Below are 20375 nucleotides of genomic sequence, written 5' to 3'. Positions count from 1 at the left end.
GTCTAGAGTGCAAGAGGCTCTAGTTCCAATCATCAGCCCTTCTAAAAGCAAACAGACAGACAGACAGCAAGAAACAATATACAAATCCTTCAGCAAACTAGAAATAAAATTACCATATCATTCAGCCATCCCACTATGGGATACATAGTCAAAGGAAATAACTTCAGTATGTTCAGAAATCTGCTGTCAATTGTTTATTAGGCACTATTCACAATAGCCAAGATATGGAATCAAGTATGGTATTCACCAATGGACGAACGGATAAATAAATGGAATATTAGTCAACTACATAAAGTAAAATTAAGGGCCAGGGATTTAGCTCAGCGGTATGAGCACCAGCCTGGCAAGCACAAGGTCATGAGTTTGATCCCCAGTACTAAAAAACAAAACAAAACACCACAAAAACTGAAATTAAACAACATAGACAGACCTGGAGTACATCATATTAAATATAATTAATTCAAGCACAGAAAGAAAAATATCACATATCTTTGATTACAGGCAAACTAAAGAGTTGATTTCATAATAGCAGAGAATAGAGTAGTGATTACCAGAGGGTGGGAAACGTTTAGGGGAAGGAAGGGTGGAGAAACGATGAATAACTGGTGTAGGGGTACAGCTAGATAAGAGGAAGAGCTTCTAATGTTCTGTAGCACCACCAGATAACTGCGGTTGAGAGCAATTAGCTGAATGACTCAAAACAAGCAGTGAAGAGGATTTTTAACGTTTCCAACACAAAGATATGATAAATGTCTATGGGGAAAGATATGCCGATTATCCTGACTGATTACACATTGTACATGTTTTGAAATGTCACACTGTACCCTATAAATCTTATTACTGCGTTGATTAAAACTAAAAATATGTATTTAAAAAAAGACAAATGTTTATGAAAGAGTGTTCCATCATTTCTACATCCAGATGCTCATTACAACAATGTTTGTGGATTATACAAAATGATTCACGCATCACTGGAGAATTCTGTTACATGAACAGGCTGAGGAAAGCATATTTAGCTTGTTTCTAAATGACCATATTTAAGAGCAGGCTGACATCTCCTTGCTGCTAAGATCAGCTCAATGAATCTGTAAAGTGAATGCCCCCATTTCCCATTCCATCTAACCTGGGCAAGTCCACACCAGTGCTCCTCACACTTCAGTGTGCAAACAAATCACAGAGGCCCTTATTCCAAAGCAGGTACTGGGGCCACTTGCCCAAAGGGACTCCAATGTCCTCCACTTTTGCAAAGCTCTGCAGCGACTCTGTGTTACAAGGCCACCATTCAGGAGAGGCCTAGGGAGAATGAGTAAGAAGGGTGGCATCTACTTTGTGCGAGCTCAGGTGCTGGACACTTGTAAGTATCATTTCCTAGAATGGGAGAATGAAACATTTGACAATACAGAACCGAGATGACTCTCATCACTAATCTGAATGGTGATTGTGAGTTGTTCCAGTTTTATTTAGCTGCTTCCTGCTGTGATTCTGAGTCAAAACAGGAACAAGTGCCTAATTTGTAAAATTATCCAACAATGTCAGGAATGTAGTTAGCTTTGATTAGAGATCCTAGACTTGGCATGCACCTCTCGCCTCTCTGATGGATTCAGCAGTAAGCAGATAAATTGGATGCGGCAGCAATTAAAGCAAAGCAAGTCCCTCTAACATGCTTAGGGTGCAGCCCCTCAGAGTCTGAAAGCTCTGTTGGCAGGGCACAGCCACAGCTCAGTAGCAGGGCATCAATACTCCTACTTCAGACAAGCACATGTGTGTCACAAACTATTCAAAACCTAGATGAGACCACTTGCTAAAAGTCAGCGATGGTGGCTCGTGACAGGAACTGCTAGAAGAATCTTCTTTTTTTAACAATGCTTAGGCTTGAACCCTGAACCTCAACTGGGCATGAGGTCTATCAGTGAGCTAAGTACCCAGCTAGAAACTTCCCATGTATTAATCTATTCAGTCCCCATATCGCCTCTCTCTTTAAATTTCCATTTTATAGACAAGGAAACTGAGGTCAGATTACTGCCTCAAGGTAGAAGAGCTGAGCAGTAGCAGAATAGGCCCCAAATCCAGAAGATCCACCTCTAGCTTTTATTCTTGAGTATTGCAGTTGACTGTTCCTTTCTTACTTACAACAGCAGAAATCATCTCCTTGTTCAGTGTTGTGAAAGTTAAATGCCCTTCCTGCACTTTGCATTTATAAAATGAATGAAAGGAAGGTTGTGAAATGTACAATGGTGCCTTTGCCAAGTGGCTCTGGTGTGTGAATAAACAGGGCAGCTGTTGGTCAGGACTCTTCCCCTTCCTACACTCTGCATTGGGCTGCAAGCTCTGTCTTGTCTGACTATCACTAGACCTTCAGTAATGACTTGCCCAGGCATGCTCTATTCTAATTTGAATATTCTGTTTTGTTGAGCATAAAGTTAGACTCAAAAGCCTTTTGCAAAGGGACTCATCAGAGATAGTAAGGGAGATATAAGTGTTAGAGGGAATCTGTGGGGAATGGACCCTGGTCTTATTCTAATGACCCTTGTACTCCTCCTTCTTCCTTTGTGGCCCCCATATGGAAGCATGCAACTTCCAGGCAAGGAGAAGTTCAAAGAGAAAACTAGTGAGATCTTTCTGATCTTTTATGCTAGAACAATGGTTTCAAACCCAAGAAAGTGAGCAGGACGTTTCTGTAACCTGCCACTTCCACTGAAGCTGGAATAAAGTTGCTCAATTCTCTTTGTAGGTCATGCTGGGGTATCTAGAGACACAGGAAGACCCCAGTACCTTGTCCTCAGATGTGGGGGCACACCACCAATGCCCATTCTTTGGAGGATTAATGTTATGGCTTTGATTAAGTATTTTAAATGGAAGTCACGAAGTACGGGAAGAAAATAAACTAATGTAAAAAGTGCCATAAATATCCCAAGGATAAATGCAGAGGGCATGTGGGAATTTATTATACTTCACAGAAATGTTCTCTCTCTTGATTTTCTAGAAGTTAAACAGTTACTCACATTTCTCACAGTTCACCAACTGCACTTTCTAAAAGATTGAATTTTACTTTATGTAAATTGTGTATCAATGAATCTGGGTTTTTAAATCATCTCAAAGATATACTTTGCCACATTTAGGATTTATCCATAATTCTATGCAGGAAAATTTCTGTGAAGGAATGGATGATCAGCTATTAACCATGGTCCCAAAGGAGCAGAGTAATTAGGGGATATATGGACAAAATGTACTCTTCACAGCACCTGTCTAATAGTGTTTGAATTTTAAAATTTGCACATTACTATCTGTCTAGAAAGATGCGTAGAGAGAGAAAGAAGGAAATCAACTGAGGTGAAGGAAGGGAGGGAGGGGGGATAGGAGAGGTGGCAAGAGGAAAGGAAACAGAAGAAAGGAAGGAAAGAAGAAAGAAGGAAGGAAGGAAGGAAGGAAGGAAGGAAGGAAGGAAGGAAGGAAGGAAGGGAGGAAGCAAGCAAGCAAGCTCTTGTAAGTTTCAGTGCCACACACAGCTCTTGCTAAATCCTAGTTCTATCACCCATTAGCTGTTCCATCTTGGACAAAACATACACTTTTCTCATCCATAAATGGAGACACCAATAGCTGTTCCCCGAAGGGTCGCCATAGTGACAGGAGCTGCGCTGTGCGAAGGGAGGTTCTTGGCAATCCTGTACTTCCCCTGCTTAGTAGTGTCATTAAGGGTAGCACAGAAAATAAAAGCCTACATTTAAATCAGGACTTGGGACTCAGCTTTTTCGTCTTACATATTTAAGAAAACATAGATAAACATATATATTGTTGTCCCTTGGTATCTGTGACAGATTGGCTTTAGGATCCACCTGTGGATACCAAAGTCCTCCCAGAGTAAGTCTGTTATAGAAAATGATATACTAGAAGGGTGAATAGAAAATAGAATGAATGTTTAAGTTCTTTTAAAAACTGACTTTGCCAAGGAGTCCTAAGCAGGGGGAGATGTACCCTGCCGAACCAGGAACGAACTAGGCTAAGAGAAACAAACTGGAAACGCAATCCCGGTGCTATAACAAGAACAGATAAGGTCTCAATACAGAAGCTGGAGCCCGCGCCTCTGAAAGTCACAATTTGAATTTCCTGCTACCGCTGCTGCATCTAAATCAGCACAGCAGGGAGAGAGATGTTCGAAAACTCTGAGAGTGGGAACCAGCGAACGGAGTTGAGAGCGGGAATGGCAAGGAGCCCTGCATCGACCTGTGGTGAATGAGCGGAACAGGGACCCTTCCGTAGAGTAGGACGCTTCAGCAAAGGACATACTGGGACCAGGCAGATTTGCCGGAACAGGATACTACAGTGACTTTAGTCGCATATCCCCTTCTCAAGTGGGATTGGTGGGGAGTTCCTGGCCTGGGTGACCCCGCTGACTAAGACCCAATAAGCTACCCCAAACCAGGTCCCAGTGCCTGGAGGTGCACCCTAGCAGTGAAGTCTTCGGTAGGTTGACCTGGAGGGGTGGGCCCAGCAGAGGCTGCCCAGTTCTGTGTCTCCCTAGTACACTGCAGTGGGTGGGAATACTTAGCCAGTACAATTCAAACAAACTGTAACAGACAAAGAGAAAAAAAAAAAAAAAAAAAACTGGGCCTCCTATAACCGCTTGTATGGAAGGAACAAAAGGTATGGGAAGAGGAAGCAACAAGAAAGGGTCCTCAGTCCCCAATCCTGAGAACACTGATCCAGGGAAGGTAAATGCAAAGGAGAATGAGGAAAGAAAACATGCAATATCAGACAAGGCACAAATAGACATAAAGTAATATCTCTGGAGCCTCATAGACAAGTTCAAAAGCGAAGGATTTAACGAAATAAAGCAAAATATAAATAGAATACTTAGAGAAATGCTAAGCACTGCCCAAGAAAAAACAGATGGTGGAATGGAAGAACAGAATAAAAGGAGAGAAATGTTTGATGGAGAAAATAGAGAAAACATAGAATACGTGAAGCAGGTTCAAAGAAATTACCAGGAAACTAAAAACTCTATTGAAAACTGGCCTAACAGCTTGAAAGAAACTAAGGATAGATTATCTGAACTGGAGAGCAGATTTGTAATGTGGGAGCATGAAATGAAAAATTTCTTAAAAATAACAAGAAAACCAACAGCAATAATACAAAGGCTAGAAGATGATAAGAGGATCTATAACTTAAGAATTAAGAACATAATAAAAGAAGTAGGGACACAAGCAAATGGTCAACAAAAGCTATTCACAGAAATAATCCAAGAGAATTTCCCTAATTTAGCAAAAGGTAAAGATATTCAGATGTATGAGGCATACAGGACCCCAGCAACCTACGACCCAAACAGAGCTACACCCAGGCATATAATAATCAAAATTCCAGAAATCCAATATAAGAACAGAATATTAAAAGCCATCAGAGACAAGAAACAGATCACTTACAAGGCAACACCCATGAGAATTACAGCGGACTTCTCGGCACAAACCATCAAATCACAAAGAGCATGGGGGGAAATAATTCAAGCTTTGAAAGATAATAACCTCCAGCCAAGATTAATATATCCTACACATCTGCCCCTAGAAATTGATGGAAAAACAAGATGCTTCCAAGATAAAGAGGAACTAGGGGAATTTGCAACCACCAATTCAACTCTACAGAGAATACTATAAGATATTCTAAAAAAGGAAAATACCAAGATTCCAGAAACAGTGGCAGAGAGGCCACAATGAATGGAGTAGAAAGCGAAATGAAGAAGACAAACTGACAACAAATGACAGAAAAAGATTTCAACAGAAATGAGGCAGAGAAGATTGGATGGTAGGAACGGCTATTTTGGAGAAAACAAGACATCATAATAGCTAGTGCTGATTTAATATCATCTTGTTTTGAAGTCCCATCAAGCTTTTATTCTTCTGTCTCCATCGGTCTTAACAGGTTGTATCTTATTGGACTTTATTATTTGTGATAATATAAGCAAAAACTTTTACAGAGAAGGAGATTATACAAAAACCATTGTTTATTTTCTGATAGTTGGTTCTAAATACTCTATAATACTGTCATTCTCTTGAATGGTTTTACATTGTCTTGTTATGTTTGGTGCTACAGTATACGAAGTTACACTCAAAAGATTTCAAGGAAAGAGGCATTATGGTAACTACTTTTATGTCAGGATATCTTGTGGTGAAACACTATTTTGCTTAAATGGTTATGCTTTGACCTGCGCTGTTTTGTTGTTATGCCCTTTTTTATCTCAATCTCCTTTTTTATTTTTATTTTTTTTAATTAAGGGAAAAATATAAAATAGCAGGATACATTATAGTAACCCACTTTGATTTCCTATTAACTTGATTTGAAACCCTGTATTTCTCTCACTATCTTGTTTTGACTGATTTTCCCCTATTCTGCTTTGCTTGATAGTACCAAGTTCGAAAGTACAGGCAACAACTGTGAAGACAGTAAGATTCATTATGACGCCCATTCTGGTTGACTATTATCTTCTTTTAAAGTCCTGTAATGTCTCCAATGTTTTGGTTTTATTCTTTACTGTTTTGTTCATTTTATTATAACTGATGATATAGGCAATTCTTTTTAAGATAGCAAGAGGCAGTATGGTAACCACTGTTGATCACCTGGTATTTTGTTTTTACATTATCTATTATGTCCATCCTTTTGATTGGACTGACTCTGTTCTGTTATGTCACATTTGGTTTTACTCTCTTCAAAAAAAAGTAATAAGAACTGTGGGAGTAATAAAATCCAAAATGTGTAGTTGTCATTATACAAAAGAGAGGAAAAGAAAGTGCTCTAAAGGATATAACTGCATATATATTTAAGTGTATAAGATAGATAACCATATTACTAAGTTTTGTTGGATCACTGAACAAAACTGTTTGCAGTCTCACTGTTTGAAAATCCACTTTATATGCTTTAATTTTGTAACTTGAACAACTATTTCTAAGATAACAACATGTAATCTATTAACTAGTGATTCCCTACTGCTTATTCTTTCTGAAATTCTGTATAACTTGTACCCTTTTTATGGTTTTTTTTTTCTTTTTCTCATTAAATAAAATTTAAAAAAAAAAACATTGACTTTGCACACTGCCATTAATCTCTCTCAAAAGCATCCCTCACTTTGACCACATATGTCTCAACCCCACTGTTTTTGCCACTTTCTGAAGCGTATCTAGAAGCCCTCTTTTGTGAGTGTCTTTACAAAATGTGATTAAAAAACATGGTGCATCTTGCTGCAAAATGCCAGCCAATGGGAAAGCAGACTTGTAGAGACAGTACTGTGTCCTTATCTATTGTACTGATCACATCTGGTGCAATGTGACTTCTGGGTCTCCCTCAAAGTCAACATGAGCATCAGAGGTAAACGTGACTCCATTCAGGACATCAAGATAACCACAACAGCACAACTACGGACGCTCATGAAAGAGGACTTCCAGAACTGCCAAGAAAGTGACAAGAATAAGGAACTTGTGTCCAAAGTGAAGGGAGTGTTGAAGGGACTAAAGGCAATGTGTCTTTTATTGTAATACCAATTTCTTAAAGTTTAAACACACACCACGTTTTTCTATTAGAGCTCTTATTTACATAGAACCAACACACATCCTTCTATATACTTTAACTCATCCCTACATTACTGTAATATCTACAATCAGGCATTATACAGATAATTGTTATATCTATTGTTTAGGGAATAGTGACAAGAAAAAAAGGTAGATGTCAGAAGAGAAGTACATTTGAAATATAGTTTTAATCCATGGTTGTCTGAATCCGTGATGCAGAGGAACCCCCTGGTTCAGAGGCTGATTGTGGTTACTGTATTTTGAGTCGTGGCAAATCAGAAATCTAGCAATAAGCAAGAAGTATGGTACTGTATGACACATGAGAGTGACATATGCTATAGCTTTTATGCTCATTATCTTACTTATCTTGCAATGGAGAAATACAAATCATTTCAAGAGTTTTCATTTCTTAATAAATATAAAGAACAGGTGATTATTATCAGAGGAAAATGGAACCCAAGACACAGCTTCTAATATCTGCTGTTTTTAGTGGAGAAAATACACCAGCACAGAAAGACATTGAAAAAGCAAACATTCCACCCCTGTTCCCTATCCAACCCTGGAGCATTTTAGAAATCACCCATACTGAGCTGCACAGTGAGAAGTGGCTTTTATGCTGATTACTGTACTTCACAAGGAAAGAAAGAACAGTCTGGTAATGAGCGAGAGGGAAAATATGAATGCACACCTATGATTCTCATCTGAGCTGAAATACACTGAGAAGCAAAATCACTGCTATCTGAAAATACACATCCACCTTCTGGCTATTTATTTTGTCCTTTTGAATGAAGTATACTCTTCCACTGTGAACATGCCAATATGTGGAATCAGAGAAAAGCTGTATAAACGACAGGAGTTATTCGAATTTCTTATTGGGCTTAGCTTAGGTCTTCTTTAAAAAGGTAAATCAAATGAGGAAAGTTGACATGTTAAGCCAGAATATCAAGGACTCTCATACTTCAGTTTGCTTTTCATCTATTTATACCTTCAACTCAAATCAAATCACATCAGGAACATCAGAGAGGTAGAGGGTTTATAACATAAGAAAATTGGGAAGAGGAATTTTTGAGCAGAAATGTGTTGACGAGATGTGCATGTACTTTTGTTCAGTGCTGAAATGTCAGAGTAGGTATGGAGCAGGGCAGCAAGAAGGGAGAACACAGTAGGTGAAGGACACACAGAAAGAACAGGTTGCATGAGCAGTGCTGCTGAGTGCCACACAAAACATGGGACCGTGTCATTCTCCAACTAAGTAGTGCACAGACATGGCATTTGTGTTTCAAATGAGTTCTTAACTCAATCAGACTTGTTTCAGTCTAAACAAACTTTTCCCCACTTTGAATCTACCTTACTAAAACCAAGAGAATAACATTATTTGAAAAATCAAAATGTCCACTGTCAGAGAGGGTGTGTACAAACTCATATATGCAAATGGTCTCTTTTGGAATAATAAAAATTTGGCAGTGGTTATCCATATTTAAAACCCAGCAATATATCTTGGAGAAATTTTGGCACAAATACACAAGAGTTCTTTTCCCCTCAAATACAACACAAGGCAGCAAACTGGAGATATTTAAAATATTTGTCAACAGGGAATTGGTTAGATAAGTATAACACATATAGAACTCTAGACAGCATTTAAAAGACACATCAGATATCTTTATGTAATGTGATGTCTAGAAGGAGATGTGGAAGTGATTGATTGAAAATATATAAATTAACATTTATAGTAAGATCAAATATTTGCACTGAAATGAATGAAATGGATAGACAGATAAACTGATGGTAGGATGGAAAGATAGATGAATGGATGGATAAGGGGAGAAAAGGAGAGGAAATAATATCTTTGAATGACAGAGGTGTGTGCATTTACCAAACTTTCAATATCGAGTATTCTGTTGTGTTGGGACTGAGAAGAAAAATATGTTGCACTTTAATTGTTAATTTTCAGAGTGTTGGATTGCCTGAATTTTTGATGAAAGTATCTTCTACATTTGTAGTTAAAAATCATTAAACTGATTTTTTAAAAAAATTGAAGTGTGTGTCCTCTTCTCAAGTTGAATAAGTGCCGGACTTTGAAAATGAAGATTAATATCCAGTCTCCTCTGTTCACTCAGGTAAACTCAGTCTGGGTCATTATTATCACACTGCATTTCAAAGTTCTCAAATGAACCCAGTAACAAGTACTTTCAAATCTCAGGAGTATACATATCAAACCATTTCTATTAATTAAAAAAAAAATTCCCTTCCAGGATCAAACAGTCTCCTTCAAATCCTTACACCAAGGGTCTCAAATTTTCCCTAAAATAGTTTGTTGTGCCCCACTCCCAGGGTATCTGACTCAACAGTCTGGGGTAGGCTTGAAGGACTTCATTTCTCTAGATGCTCCCCATGCTGCTTTTGATTGAGGAACAACACTTGGAGAATCACTGCTCTGGGGAAAAGAAACTCTGCCATGCATAAATAATAATAGGGCCCCTGGTGACGCAGATTTGATAAGGACATGCGCCAGTCCTGCGTCTTCCTGAGCATCTCTTCCTAGCAGGTGAACAGGGTCCGCATTAACACAGTGCAGACTCACTCTGCAGCTTCCGCCACAGGAGGAAGGCCCGCCTCCACGGGGTCACAGACCAGGATCGCAAGGGACTGATGGAGATGGAACTGAATCCAGGTTCTCAAGAGAAGGAAACTCACCTTCGGAGAAGATGATGTTGTCGTTGCACTCATCAGCACTACAGGAGCACATAAAGAAGGTCTCGCCAAGCACTTTTTTTTCCTTCATAATACACTTAGGAGATGCAGCGTCTTCCAGAGCAAATCCATGGTAGGGGAGCTTGGGGTCATGGCAAACCGTCTCTAGTGTTATGTTCTCATCATTCTTCCGCCTGAGGTACAGAGTTCATTGAGGAGAGGAAAGAGAAAAAGAAAATGAGCAAAATACGGTCTCTAGATAGGGAAGGGATCTGGTCAAGAAGCTGATCCTATTCATGGCAGCTCATTTGTGTTCTCCTCTACTAGCAGGATATTCCATAATTTCCAGTACTTTCTATATCCATTTCTGTTTTTCTTTGCTCATTCTGAGAACCCATTGAAGATTATCAATAGGATGGTTTTCTATGGGGGTTGTCCTGAGAGAGAATTTTACATTTTAAGTGTATTTGAATTCTTAAAGAGGAAAAATGGGAAAAGAGGGGATTCCTGTGGACTTGGGATAATTTTTTTTTTAATCGGTACCAGGGATCGAACTCACGACCGCCTGCTTGCAAGGCAGGTGCTTATGCCGCTGAGCTAAATTCCCAGCCCCAACTTGGGCTAATTTTAAACCGCATAACTAGGGTGTACTGCAAGGCTTACATTACATTGTTTGCTTAATTTATATGTTAAGATCCTCTCCAACTAAACTGTTTTCAAAGATGTCTGTGGCAGTGGTACAGCCCTGTTTTTTGTTTGCTGGGCCACATATAAGTGAGGGGGACAGTCCATGTCAGCAGATGGTTTTGCAAGCAAAATGAGAAGGAACACCTCAGATAAAAATGTAATTTATCAAATTACTGGAAGGAACAGGAAAGGAAGAAATAAAACACATGGAAAAGAATTGTAGTGAGATTCATTCATGGATCAGCCATGTATTTGATGCTGTCACAAACTAATTATTTCTACATTTAGTGTCTCTCTGTATCACATATTTAGGGACTAATTCAGATAAAGACACTTTTCTTGAGCCCTAGGAAGTGCGTATTTCACTGTACATGTAGATTACACTTAAAAATGATACGATGAATGCCAATAATTATAACTGCAAAAGCCATGGGAAAAGATGGTATTCCTGAATACTTCTCTCTGCCTCACCTGTGAACATTCCATCTAAAATGATTCAGTCTAGCACCAATGCTGGTCTGACATTCTCCCTCCTATCTCAGCCTCATTCAGATACAAAACGCTCATCACCTTCAATGGCAGTCTGTGTCCCTAGAGTTTGGACCCTTCCAGAAGAAATGTGATGAAGTCAGGATTGGGCTTTTAGGGATGTGATAGTCCAATCACTTTATTTATTAATACAGTAGATCCCTCTTGTTAGGGAGGAGCAACAATCAGAAACTTTACTCTAGGGTGGCTGTCCCAGAACTAAAGGAATATAAGTAAGCATCTCCACAATAACATGATAAATGATGTCTACTTAATTTGTCTAATTTTCTCTTTTATTAGTACATGCTTACAATAAACTGTGACATTCATCACGGGGAATTAGTTCATCTATAGAACACATCTTAGTTCTTTTTACCTTCCCTTCCTTCCCCTCCTTTCACCCTCTGTCTCTTGGTTCCTCCCCTTCATCTCTTGTGTCCTTTCTTTGTTTTCTTTTCTTTCTTTCTTTTTTTTTTTTTTTGAGACAGGGTCTCACTATGTAGCTTAGGCTGGCCTTGAACTCATGGCAATCCTCTTCAGTGGTGGGATTTTACATATGCCTTACCACTCTTGGCTTCTATTTCCTATTATCTGTCTTTTATTTTGCTCTTTAATTTATACTTCAGGTTTCTCATAGGAGAGAAATGTAAGCTTGTGTGTCTAACTTATTTCACTTGGTATTATGCTCTCAAGGGGCATCCATTTTCCTACAAATGACTCAAATTTATCCTTTTTTATAGCAGAGCGGTATTCCATTGTGCCTATTTAAAAACATACCTATCCTAAATCTCAAAGCTGCTTGGCAGTCTCTGCAAAGCCTTTAGACATGGGACAGTTTCAGCGCATGTATCTGTGTGTATATTTTTGCTGGTATAATTTGTTTCCAGAGAAAACCATGGTAATTCCTCTTTGAGAAGTAAAGGCCAACAAACAAATTGTAAGCCATGAAATAAAGCTGTTCTGTAACCAGTGGGAAGCTTTTCCAGAGATGGTTACTTTCTGCCTTTTAGCTGCTTAGAGAAGTAAAATTGCAGAGAGAAAATGATTATAATACTTAAGTCTGTATAACAGCCTTAACTGATTTCTCCACTTACTTCCATAACAGACCTGCTCACCAGGCAGAGCTAAGCTTGCAAAATATCTCTGCACAGTGTTGAGCACAGGAAAAGAAAACACAATGAAATATATACAGACTCCTTTGTTTGTGTAGCAAAGTTTGCACTGAGCTACTAAATGGTTTGCCAATATCTACTACAAGAATTAGCGTAAGGAAATTAAATTTGGCTCCAAAAATATTTCTATCTTGAGAAAAAGCTTAAGCATTGTACATGGGATGGATACACAGCTGACAGTTGAGTAAATGAATGTGAATGAATACAACACTAAAACCAATAAAAGCACTGAAACCCACTTCATAGCAGTTGCTCTGTTTTCCATATTTGGCTATTTTAAAAACAATGCGCTGTGCCATTTGGAATTCTTGGGCACAGACGTTGAGGTACAAGGGTTTCTATGCAGAAGGTCCTTGGAAATATACCCAGAAGGGCCTCCAGAAAACAGTACTGCACAAAGGAACAAGATGAACTGCGAACCAGGCTGCCACAGAGGCCTCAGTTGATCTCTCAGAAGTTCTGAAGCTGGACTAACCCTTTAGAGTTGTCCCACATTGAGGTAAACTGGCCAGCAGTTTGTCCCCTGCTTCAGCCAGCAGAGGGATGCTGGCTGCCATGAGGAGGATGAAACCTGGGTAAATCGGCTGCTGTCTGTAGAGGGTATATCCAGGTATGGTGCTCAGCCGTCACCACATTCAGGAAGTAAGCACCGTTACCCCAAAGAGGGAGCAGGGCCAGGTGCAGCAGGACTCACATTTCCCTTTTTCATTTCAGCACTCACAGAAGTATCTGCCTCAGCTAAGGCAGAATAAAACTGGCATTCATTTAAATTAGAAATTCTGTAGGACCCAGCTAATCCACTGCTAGGTATCTTTTCCAAAGAGCTTAAATCATCATACTACAGAAACATATACTACCACTGTGTATAGCAGCACAATTCATAATAGCTAAATACTGGAAGCAGCCTGTGTACCCATCAGCAGAAGACTGGATATAGACTGAATTATAGTGGAATACTACTTAGCTATAAAGAATTGTCATTTTTGACATTTTTGACATTGTCAAATTGTCAAATTTGACATTGTTGTAGGAAAATAGATGTACCTGAAAGTATGCTGAGTGAAGTAAATTAGACACACAAACTTAAATACCACACAGCATCTCTCTTTTGAGTGATGCAAAGTACAAGGAAAACAGTAAAGGAGAAAGGCAGTAAAGGTAGAAAGGCACAAGCAGATGGGTGGAAAGGAACAAGTGGATGATCTCTTCCAGGATGGATGTGATCTAAGGAAATGAGGGTGAGGGGTGAGGAGGAGGAGAAGCAGAAATGAAAAGAACAAAGAAATGCCTCATAGAACTTAATAACTCCAGTTAATGTAAACACTGCGTGGCATAAGATGAGCTAAGACACGTAATGTCAACAAGTATGGAAAAGGGGATGGGAACTGGACAGGGAGGGAAAAAGAAGGGAAAGGAAATTTAAAAAAAAAAACAAGCTGTAATATGTACATGTAACCACTTTTCAAGAGGACTGTAAAGCCTATGAATTGCAAACACATACTAATAAAAATCTGGAAATTATTTGAAAATAATGTTCATTCTATTTCCCCTTCACAGCTGAACACCGAAGAGAGAGGGATGCTTTCTCCTTCTAACACACTCACCACATTTGAAACAACCAAAGCCTTTATCAGACTGAGCCTACAGTCCCGTTCAATTGTTTGGACTTTATTTGCAGCGGAGAGAAAAAGTAAGCGCTCTCACCACTGCGGGCACCCAAGAAAAGATGGCCAGTGGGGCAGAGGACAGAAGGAAGCCCTGAAGGCACTGCGTCCAGGCCTCACTCTTTCCTCTTCAACTTCCCTGGAATTAATTTGACTTCCAAGGAAGGAAGTCTGGTCTGGTGTTGGGAAAGGATGACTGTGAAACTGTTTAAGCCCATGTTGAGCACAAACTCCCTTCACTCCCACTACCCTTCCGAGCTCAGCAGAATTAGTTTATTACATTTTCCCCCATAGCCTTTCAGTTTCTCTCATCAGAACACACGTCCTTTCTTGCTTGAACTAATCATGTCTGACTGCATCAGCCATTCCTCAGACATCAAGCTTTTAAAATCTCCATTCACATGTGTTCCTCTCCTCAGAATATACTCTCTCAAAAATCCCTATTTCAAAAGCTTTATTCAGAACTGGACATGTATGGACTTAACGGATACACGAACTGTTGCCACAGATCTTCACTGTTAGCATTCCTAACAGTTTTTAAGTTCTTAAGAAACCTGTTCACCCTCTGTGCGTATGGAAATCTACAGGGTTTCCAGACGTATCAACAAGACAAATCTGTGATCTAGAGACAGTCTTAAAGGTTCATTCCCCAAATAGGGGAAGAGGTGTTTGGGTTTGCATTCTTGTTTGTGAGCAGCCAGGAGACACATAAGACACTCTACAAATATATACAGTTGATATATTCAAAATATCTGAATAAATCTGCAAAATCTTAAATCTAATTAGTGACCAAACTGGGACACTTCATGATCAAGGTCGTTTATCTCTTGTTCATGCTGTTGATTTACAATCATGAATTAACAAAATGTTTCCTAAGCTCCCACAGCATATGTATCTAATACTATCTGAGACATTTACGTACGGGAGGGAGGTGAGTCAGAGGGAATGTAAGAAAGTAGAAGGAAGAGTAGGGAATCTGATCCAATGGAAATAAGGAGCTCTGACCCAGAAGAAAGCCCATGTGTAGCCCAGTGATTATGATAGCACAACCAAGGCTTTAAAGTGAGTTCTGAGTGGGTTGTTCTTCTCGCTTCTCTAGTAACTTCTATATTTTGGCAGTTTTTCTTTACCAGTAGTCAATCACTTACCTCCTCCCTTTCTATCATGCAGAACTGAGACTGACGTGCAACAACAAAGCTCCCCGTGTCCAGTGTCGCTATGCAGTACTAGGGAGGTGCTAAATGACTAAGAAGGGGAATCACACCTCTTGATACAAGGAAGGCGTTCCAGATTTGTTGTAAACATTAAGTTGTGTTATAAAAACAGACAAACAAAAAGCACAGAATGGCTCTAGAAACAACATTTAATAATTCAAAGAGGGATTGAAATTTAATAATTTAAACTTAGTTATTTGAAAGAAGGTCTAAGTGAAAAGAAAATGAGATAAGATGCCTACAAGGCAGGTGTGTTGCAGCTGGCTGTTTGTTACTAAATGCTCTAAAAGGTCACTGGCTTAAGGTTTGGAAACACATGAACCAAGCGTATATAACTTATAAATGGAAAAAGAAACAGTCCTTAAAAGGCTCCCTTACCATACGGCCACACAGACTTCATGTGACTTCTCACAGATGGAGGTGATGCTGCAGTTGCTCAGGCAGGATTTCTGGTTGTCACAGGTGGAAGATCGCACGTCACAAAATTTGCACAGTTTTGAAAACTTCATTGCACTGTTGGTTTCGGTGGCCATCATGTCATTATTAACTGCAGGAGAGAAAGGTAGAGTAAATAATTATACAACAGCGAGGCAGCCTGCCACTGAATTCCAAAAGATGTTATGCAATTTCAAATGAACTTGATGTCATGAGAATGCATATGGAGAAAGGTAAAGTAACTCCTTAACCCCTAGGGTGGGGTGACAACCGGTAGTCAACTTGTGACACTCAGCTGAACTGAATCAGCATGGTGATGGGTGTGGATGGCCCGCTTACGATTGTTGCCAGCATAAAAAGAACACTTGGAGAGGAAGAAGAGTTGTTGATTCTGATGCCATTGATTCTCTTGGAGTTTTTCAAGCTTCTTTCCTGATATGAACTTGGCTTCTCCTCAGTGGAGGAGCTCAGGACCTTGCTGTCACTGAGAATGGCTGTGGTTTCACTTTAGGAGAGCTCTGGTCCTTACTTTGAGCATTGTTTCCTGGCTCTGGAAGGGAAGATGGTGTGCTGTTTAATCTCTATGAGAAGCGTATCATGCTGGCTTCCTGATACACACTTGGCTGTTCTCATCATCTGAGTAGCTCAGGAACTGGTTGTTGCTGAGGACAGCAGTGGTACTTTTTAGAGGAGCTCTGGTCCTTATTTTGAGAGTCAATTTCTGGCTCCAGTGCAGATCCCTCAGCCTGCTAGCACAGCTCCTTCATTCTGCTGGCACAGATTTTCTAGCTTCCACCACTGAGTTTTGGGGCTTCCCAGTGCAGATCTGTGCAACAACCTTGGATGACATATAGTTGTGGGCTCTGGGGCTCCCGCTGGCCTTGTGGGGAGCACTGTCCTGGGCACTGGTCTTCAGCTGGCCTCATGCAGGATGTTGCTGTGCGATCCGGGGCCTCAGCTGGATTCTTTGGGTCTTTAGCATGTGGACTGATCTCCTGCACTTTTTTTGTATTTGACTTTTTGGGTGACTATTATAAAAGACTTCTACAAATTATGTGTCCTGTATTAATTGTTTCCTTGCAAACCCTGACTACAACAATTTCAGATTAGAACTCCCTCAAGTAAGCAATTTGCGATGAAAACCACTATACAGAAGTCATGGTGCAGGGGCAACAGCTTCTTTGTGTCCAAGATTCGAAAACATTCTATCTATGAAAGTACCTTATAATTCATTAAAAACCTGACTGACCCATTGCATAGTGCTTGGTACGGGACACACAAAATAAGTACCCTTTAGGAAATTATGGTTTATCTGGGTGAAGAGATACGGAAATCATCCAAGGAAGGGCCACTCGAAATGGAGGGAGGCACAGACAGTAAGAGAACCAAAGAAAAGTCTTTACTCAAATAGGCACAGAGGTTGCAACCAAGCAGAGCTGTGAAAACCAAAGCGACTGCCTCAAAGGAGCAGCTTTTGCTGGAGGCACAAGAGTTTGCCATGATCTTATCACCTATTCCTGGCAGAGATGTGTAAGGCAGCTATTCTCTGACTTCTGACTTGAGACGATTAACAAACCCTGACTGAGAACCTCCTCAACTCAGCCTAAAAGGCAAAGAAGCTGGTTCTGCCACAAAGATCTGTTCAGACGCCTCCTTCTGTGTCTCCATCCATTATCAGTCATCACTCTGATACCCTTCCTCCTTACTTGACACCTTTGAAGGCCTACAGTTTTGAGAGGATGAGTTTGTTCTACTTCCGGTCTTTCAGCCTTCTAGTACCTTTGTCTGGCTGTTTGTCAATTTTCTTGTTTCTGATCAGAAATTACTCTCTGTCCTACAACTACCACCCATAGGACTACCTGTAACTACCTGTAACTACCACCCATAGGACTCCTTTTATCTTCTGCACCAATTATATGGTTCACATATAATTGCCCATAATCTATCCAGCAAAATGCAAGCTCCATGAGACTTGATCCATCTTGTTTACACCCTTTATCTCCAATGCCAAAGTGCACTAGTCCCACAAAAGATATCTAAAATTTTTTACTAAATATGTGAGTAAACAAATGAACACATTTAGGGATGGCTACAAGAAGCTCCTATTTGCTCTGTTATACCAAGTAGGAGAGGACACTGATATGAACAAGGAGTAGGATTATAAACATAATATTCATTCACAGTCATTCAATACAATATTGAAAATAGACTACTTTTACAATAGTAAAAAATAAGAAAGGTATAAAACCTGATTCTCCACCTTTTTCTCAGTGGGACCCATTTTTGTTGGTGATGGTACTAATTAAAGACCTATTTTGGAAAGCTGAGTGAAGTAAGTCAAGGTTATTAGGCATTTGACAACCAAACAAACTAGATTGTATGTAGTACTGGACCAGTCACTGGCCTTTTGCAAGTTGGGAGGTGCTTCTCTAAGGCACCCCCCTGCAAAGGCCTCAGTATTGCCTCCTATGTTCTTCCTGTGTAAAGCATGATCCTGCCTGAACAGAAATGGTTTCATTGCCCTGCCATGGCTGCTGTCTGCCCTGTAACTTTTAGATATCTGTCATCAGTACTTTGCCCTAAAACCTTCACTGTTGTTTAAGCATAGCACCTGTTTCCTGGGTCTCTAAAAATATAAACATACATGTATTTAAGATTTGCTTTCTTGTGGTAACAGTAAATATAGATGAAGAAAAAAATAAACCCATTCATCCCTTTCAGGCCTCAAGTTCATTTCAGGAAGTATATTTTTAGGTAACAAACTATTTTGAAATTCTCAATGCCTCCCAAACCAAGAGCTTGATGGCTAGCTAAAAATACAAGCAGAAATGTTCTCTGAACATTGTGTCAAATTTGGGACTAACACAACAATGAACATATATTTTTTTCTACAACAGCTATATTTGGATTCATTTGTGAAACAACTTATTTAACCTTTTAGGTTTCCCTATAAAACAGAGCCAAAACAAAACAAAATAAGCAAAGAAAAGTAAGACCATGTTTTCTGTACTTGATTTTTTTCTTTAAGAGTTTTTTGTTTTGTTTTGGGTTTTGGTTTTTTGACCTTCTTTTGTACAGATGTTTTTGTTTTTATTTTGTTGTTTGTTTTTGTACTAGCGATTGAGTTCACAACCTAGAGCTTACCAGGCAAGTGCTTGAGCCCCTGAGCTAAATCCCTGGCCCACAGAGTATGTTTTTGAGAAACACATCTACTTGCTGATTGGAAAAGCTTGGTGTTTTCTAAATACATAATAAACCTCTGTGACTTGGAATTTGGCCTTCCAGGTTAGGTTAATGGCTACAAGTCTGAGGACAGGGTAAAATTAATCACTTGGGGAGCTTGACAATGGGTCTCACTTGAGATATTCTGATTTAACTATTCAGGAGTGTGGCTTAAGCCTTAAGAATTTTAGGAGCTTCCCACATGACTGTAAAATGTAACCAAAGTTGAAGATCCTGACCATGGAGAAGTTGGAAAAAATCCAGCACAGCCTCCTTGAACACGTAATTTATAAGATGGTAAGAAAATAGCTTTTTCATAAAGCTGAAAGAAGTTCCTGGTGAATCACAAAACCAAGGAGATACCATGGATTTATTCACACCTTGACAGAAAGGAATCCTTTTCTGGGTTGGCTAGTCCTTTTCTATCAAATGCCTAGACTGCTGAGAGACGTGACAGGAGTGAGAGGTGATAAGATAGAAACAAAACCAGATGAGACCATGACAGAGATGCCTATGGATGTGCTGACAAGTGTAAGTGGTCTAGATCTAATGCGTGAAACACAGAACCAACAGGCATGAGACAAAAAGGACCATCAAAAAAGAAAGGGAAAGGAAAGAAAGGAAGGAAAGGACGTCGATTTTCACAGCTCTGGGAGTCACTTGCATTGCTGTCTGCAATTGGGGCAGTGGAGCTAACCAGGTGTGCAGAGCAGATGCACAATGCAAACATCCTTACAAAGAAGGCTCCGCAAAAGCCTCTTTGTTGAACTTTGGAAAAAAGGCAGAGCCACCTGTACCCTGTCCTTTGAGACATAAGCATATGATGATGTAATGGAAAATCATACCCCCTGAGCACCTAGTGTGTATGAGGAAATTGCCTAAATGACAACAGAGCATCTCTTAAGCATTTAGCCAGTGGCAATTCACTTTTCTCCTTGATACAGTAAAAGCTACCACCACCTGGGTTTGATCAGCATTTATCCTTTTCTTTATGCAGGAAATGATTGCCACAATTTACCAACAGCCAGTGACTCCTATTAGTTCACCCCAGGATGCTCCCCACCTTAACAATTCTGGCCAGTCCTAAAGACATACCAATTTCCAACCCTTGAATGAAGTTAATATTCTCTTTCCTTTTAATAAGAGGCCTTTGGGCCCTTTCTGTGTACGTTTAGTTTGGAGGGCAAAGTTACTCTTCACCTTTGTTGGGTT

The 20375-nt window shown here is 39.7% G+C and overlaps 1 protein-coding gene across 3 annotated transcripts in view; it reads right to left on the bottom strand.

The window, feature by feature from the left end:
- The window catches only part of Tgfbr2 (transforming growth factor beta receptor 2), an 89650-nt gene that overhangs the window by 31354 nt on the left and 37921 nt on the right, over positions 1-20375 (bottom strand). For all 3 annotated transcript variants that reach the window (XM_013143989.3, XM_003480154.5, XM_003480153.5), the window contains 2 exons: positions 15885-16053; positions 10245-10435 (listed from right to left, as the gene is read on the bottom strand). In XM_013143989.3, coding sequence (XP_012999443.1) covers positions 10245-10435; positions 15885-16053 — 360 coding nt within the window. The remainder of the gene's footprint in view (positions 1-10244; positions 10436-15884; positions 16054-20375) is intronic.

Source organism: Cavia porcellus, unplaced genomic scaffold, assembly GCF_034190915.1.
Source record: "Cavia porcellus strain 051 isolate PalLab524CR breed Dunkin Hartley unplaced genomic scaffold, mCavPor4.1 scaffold_10, whole genome shotgun sequence".
NCBI lineage: Eukaryota > Metazoa > Chordata > Mammalia > Rodentia > Caviidae > Cavia > Cavia porcellus.
This window is presented reverse-complemented; position numbering and strand designations above follow the sequence as displayed.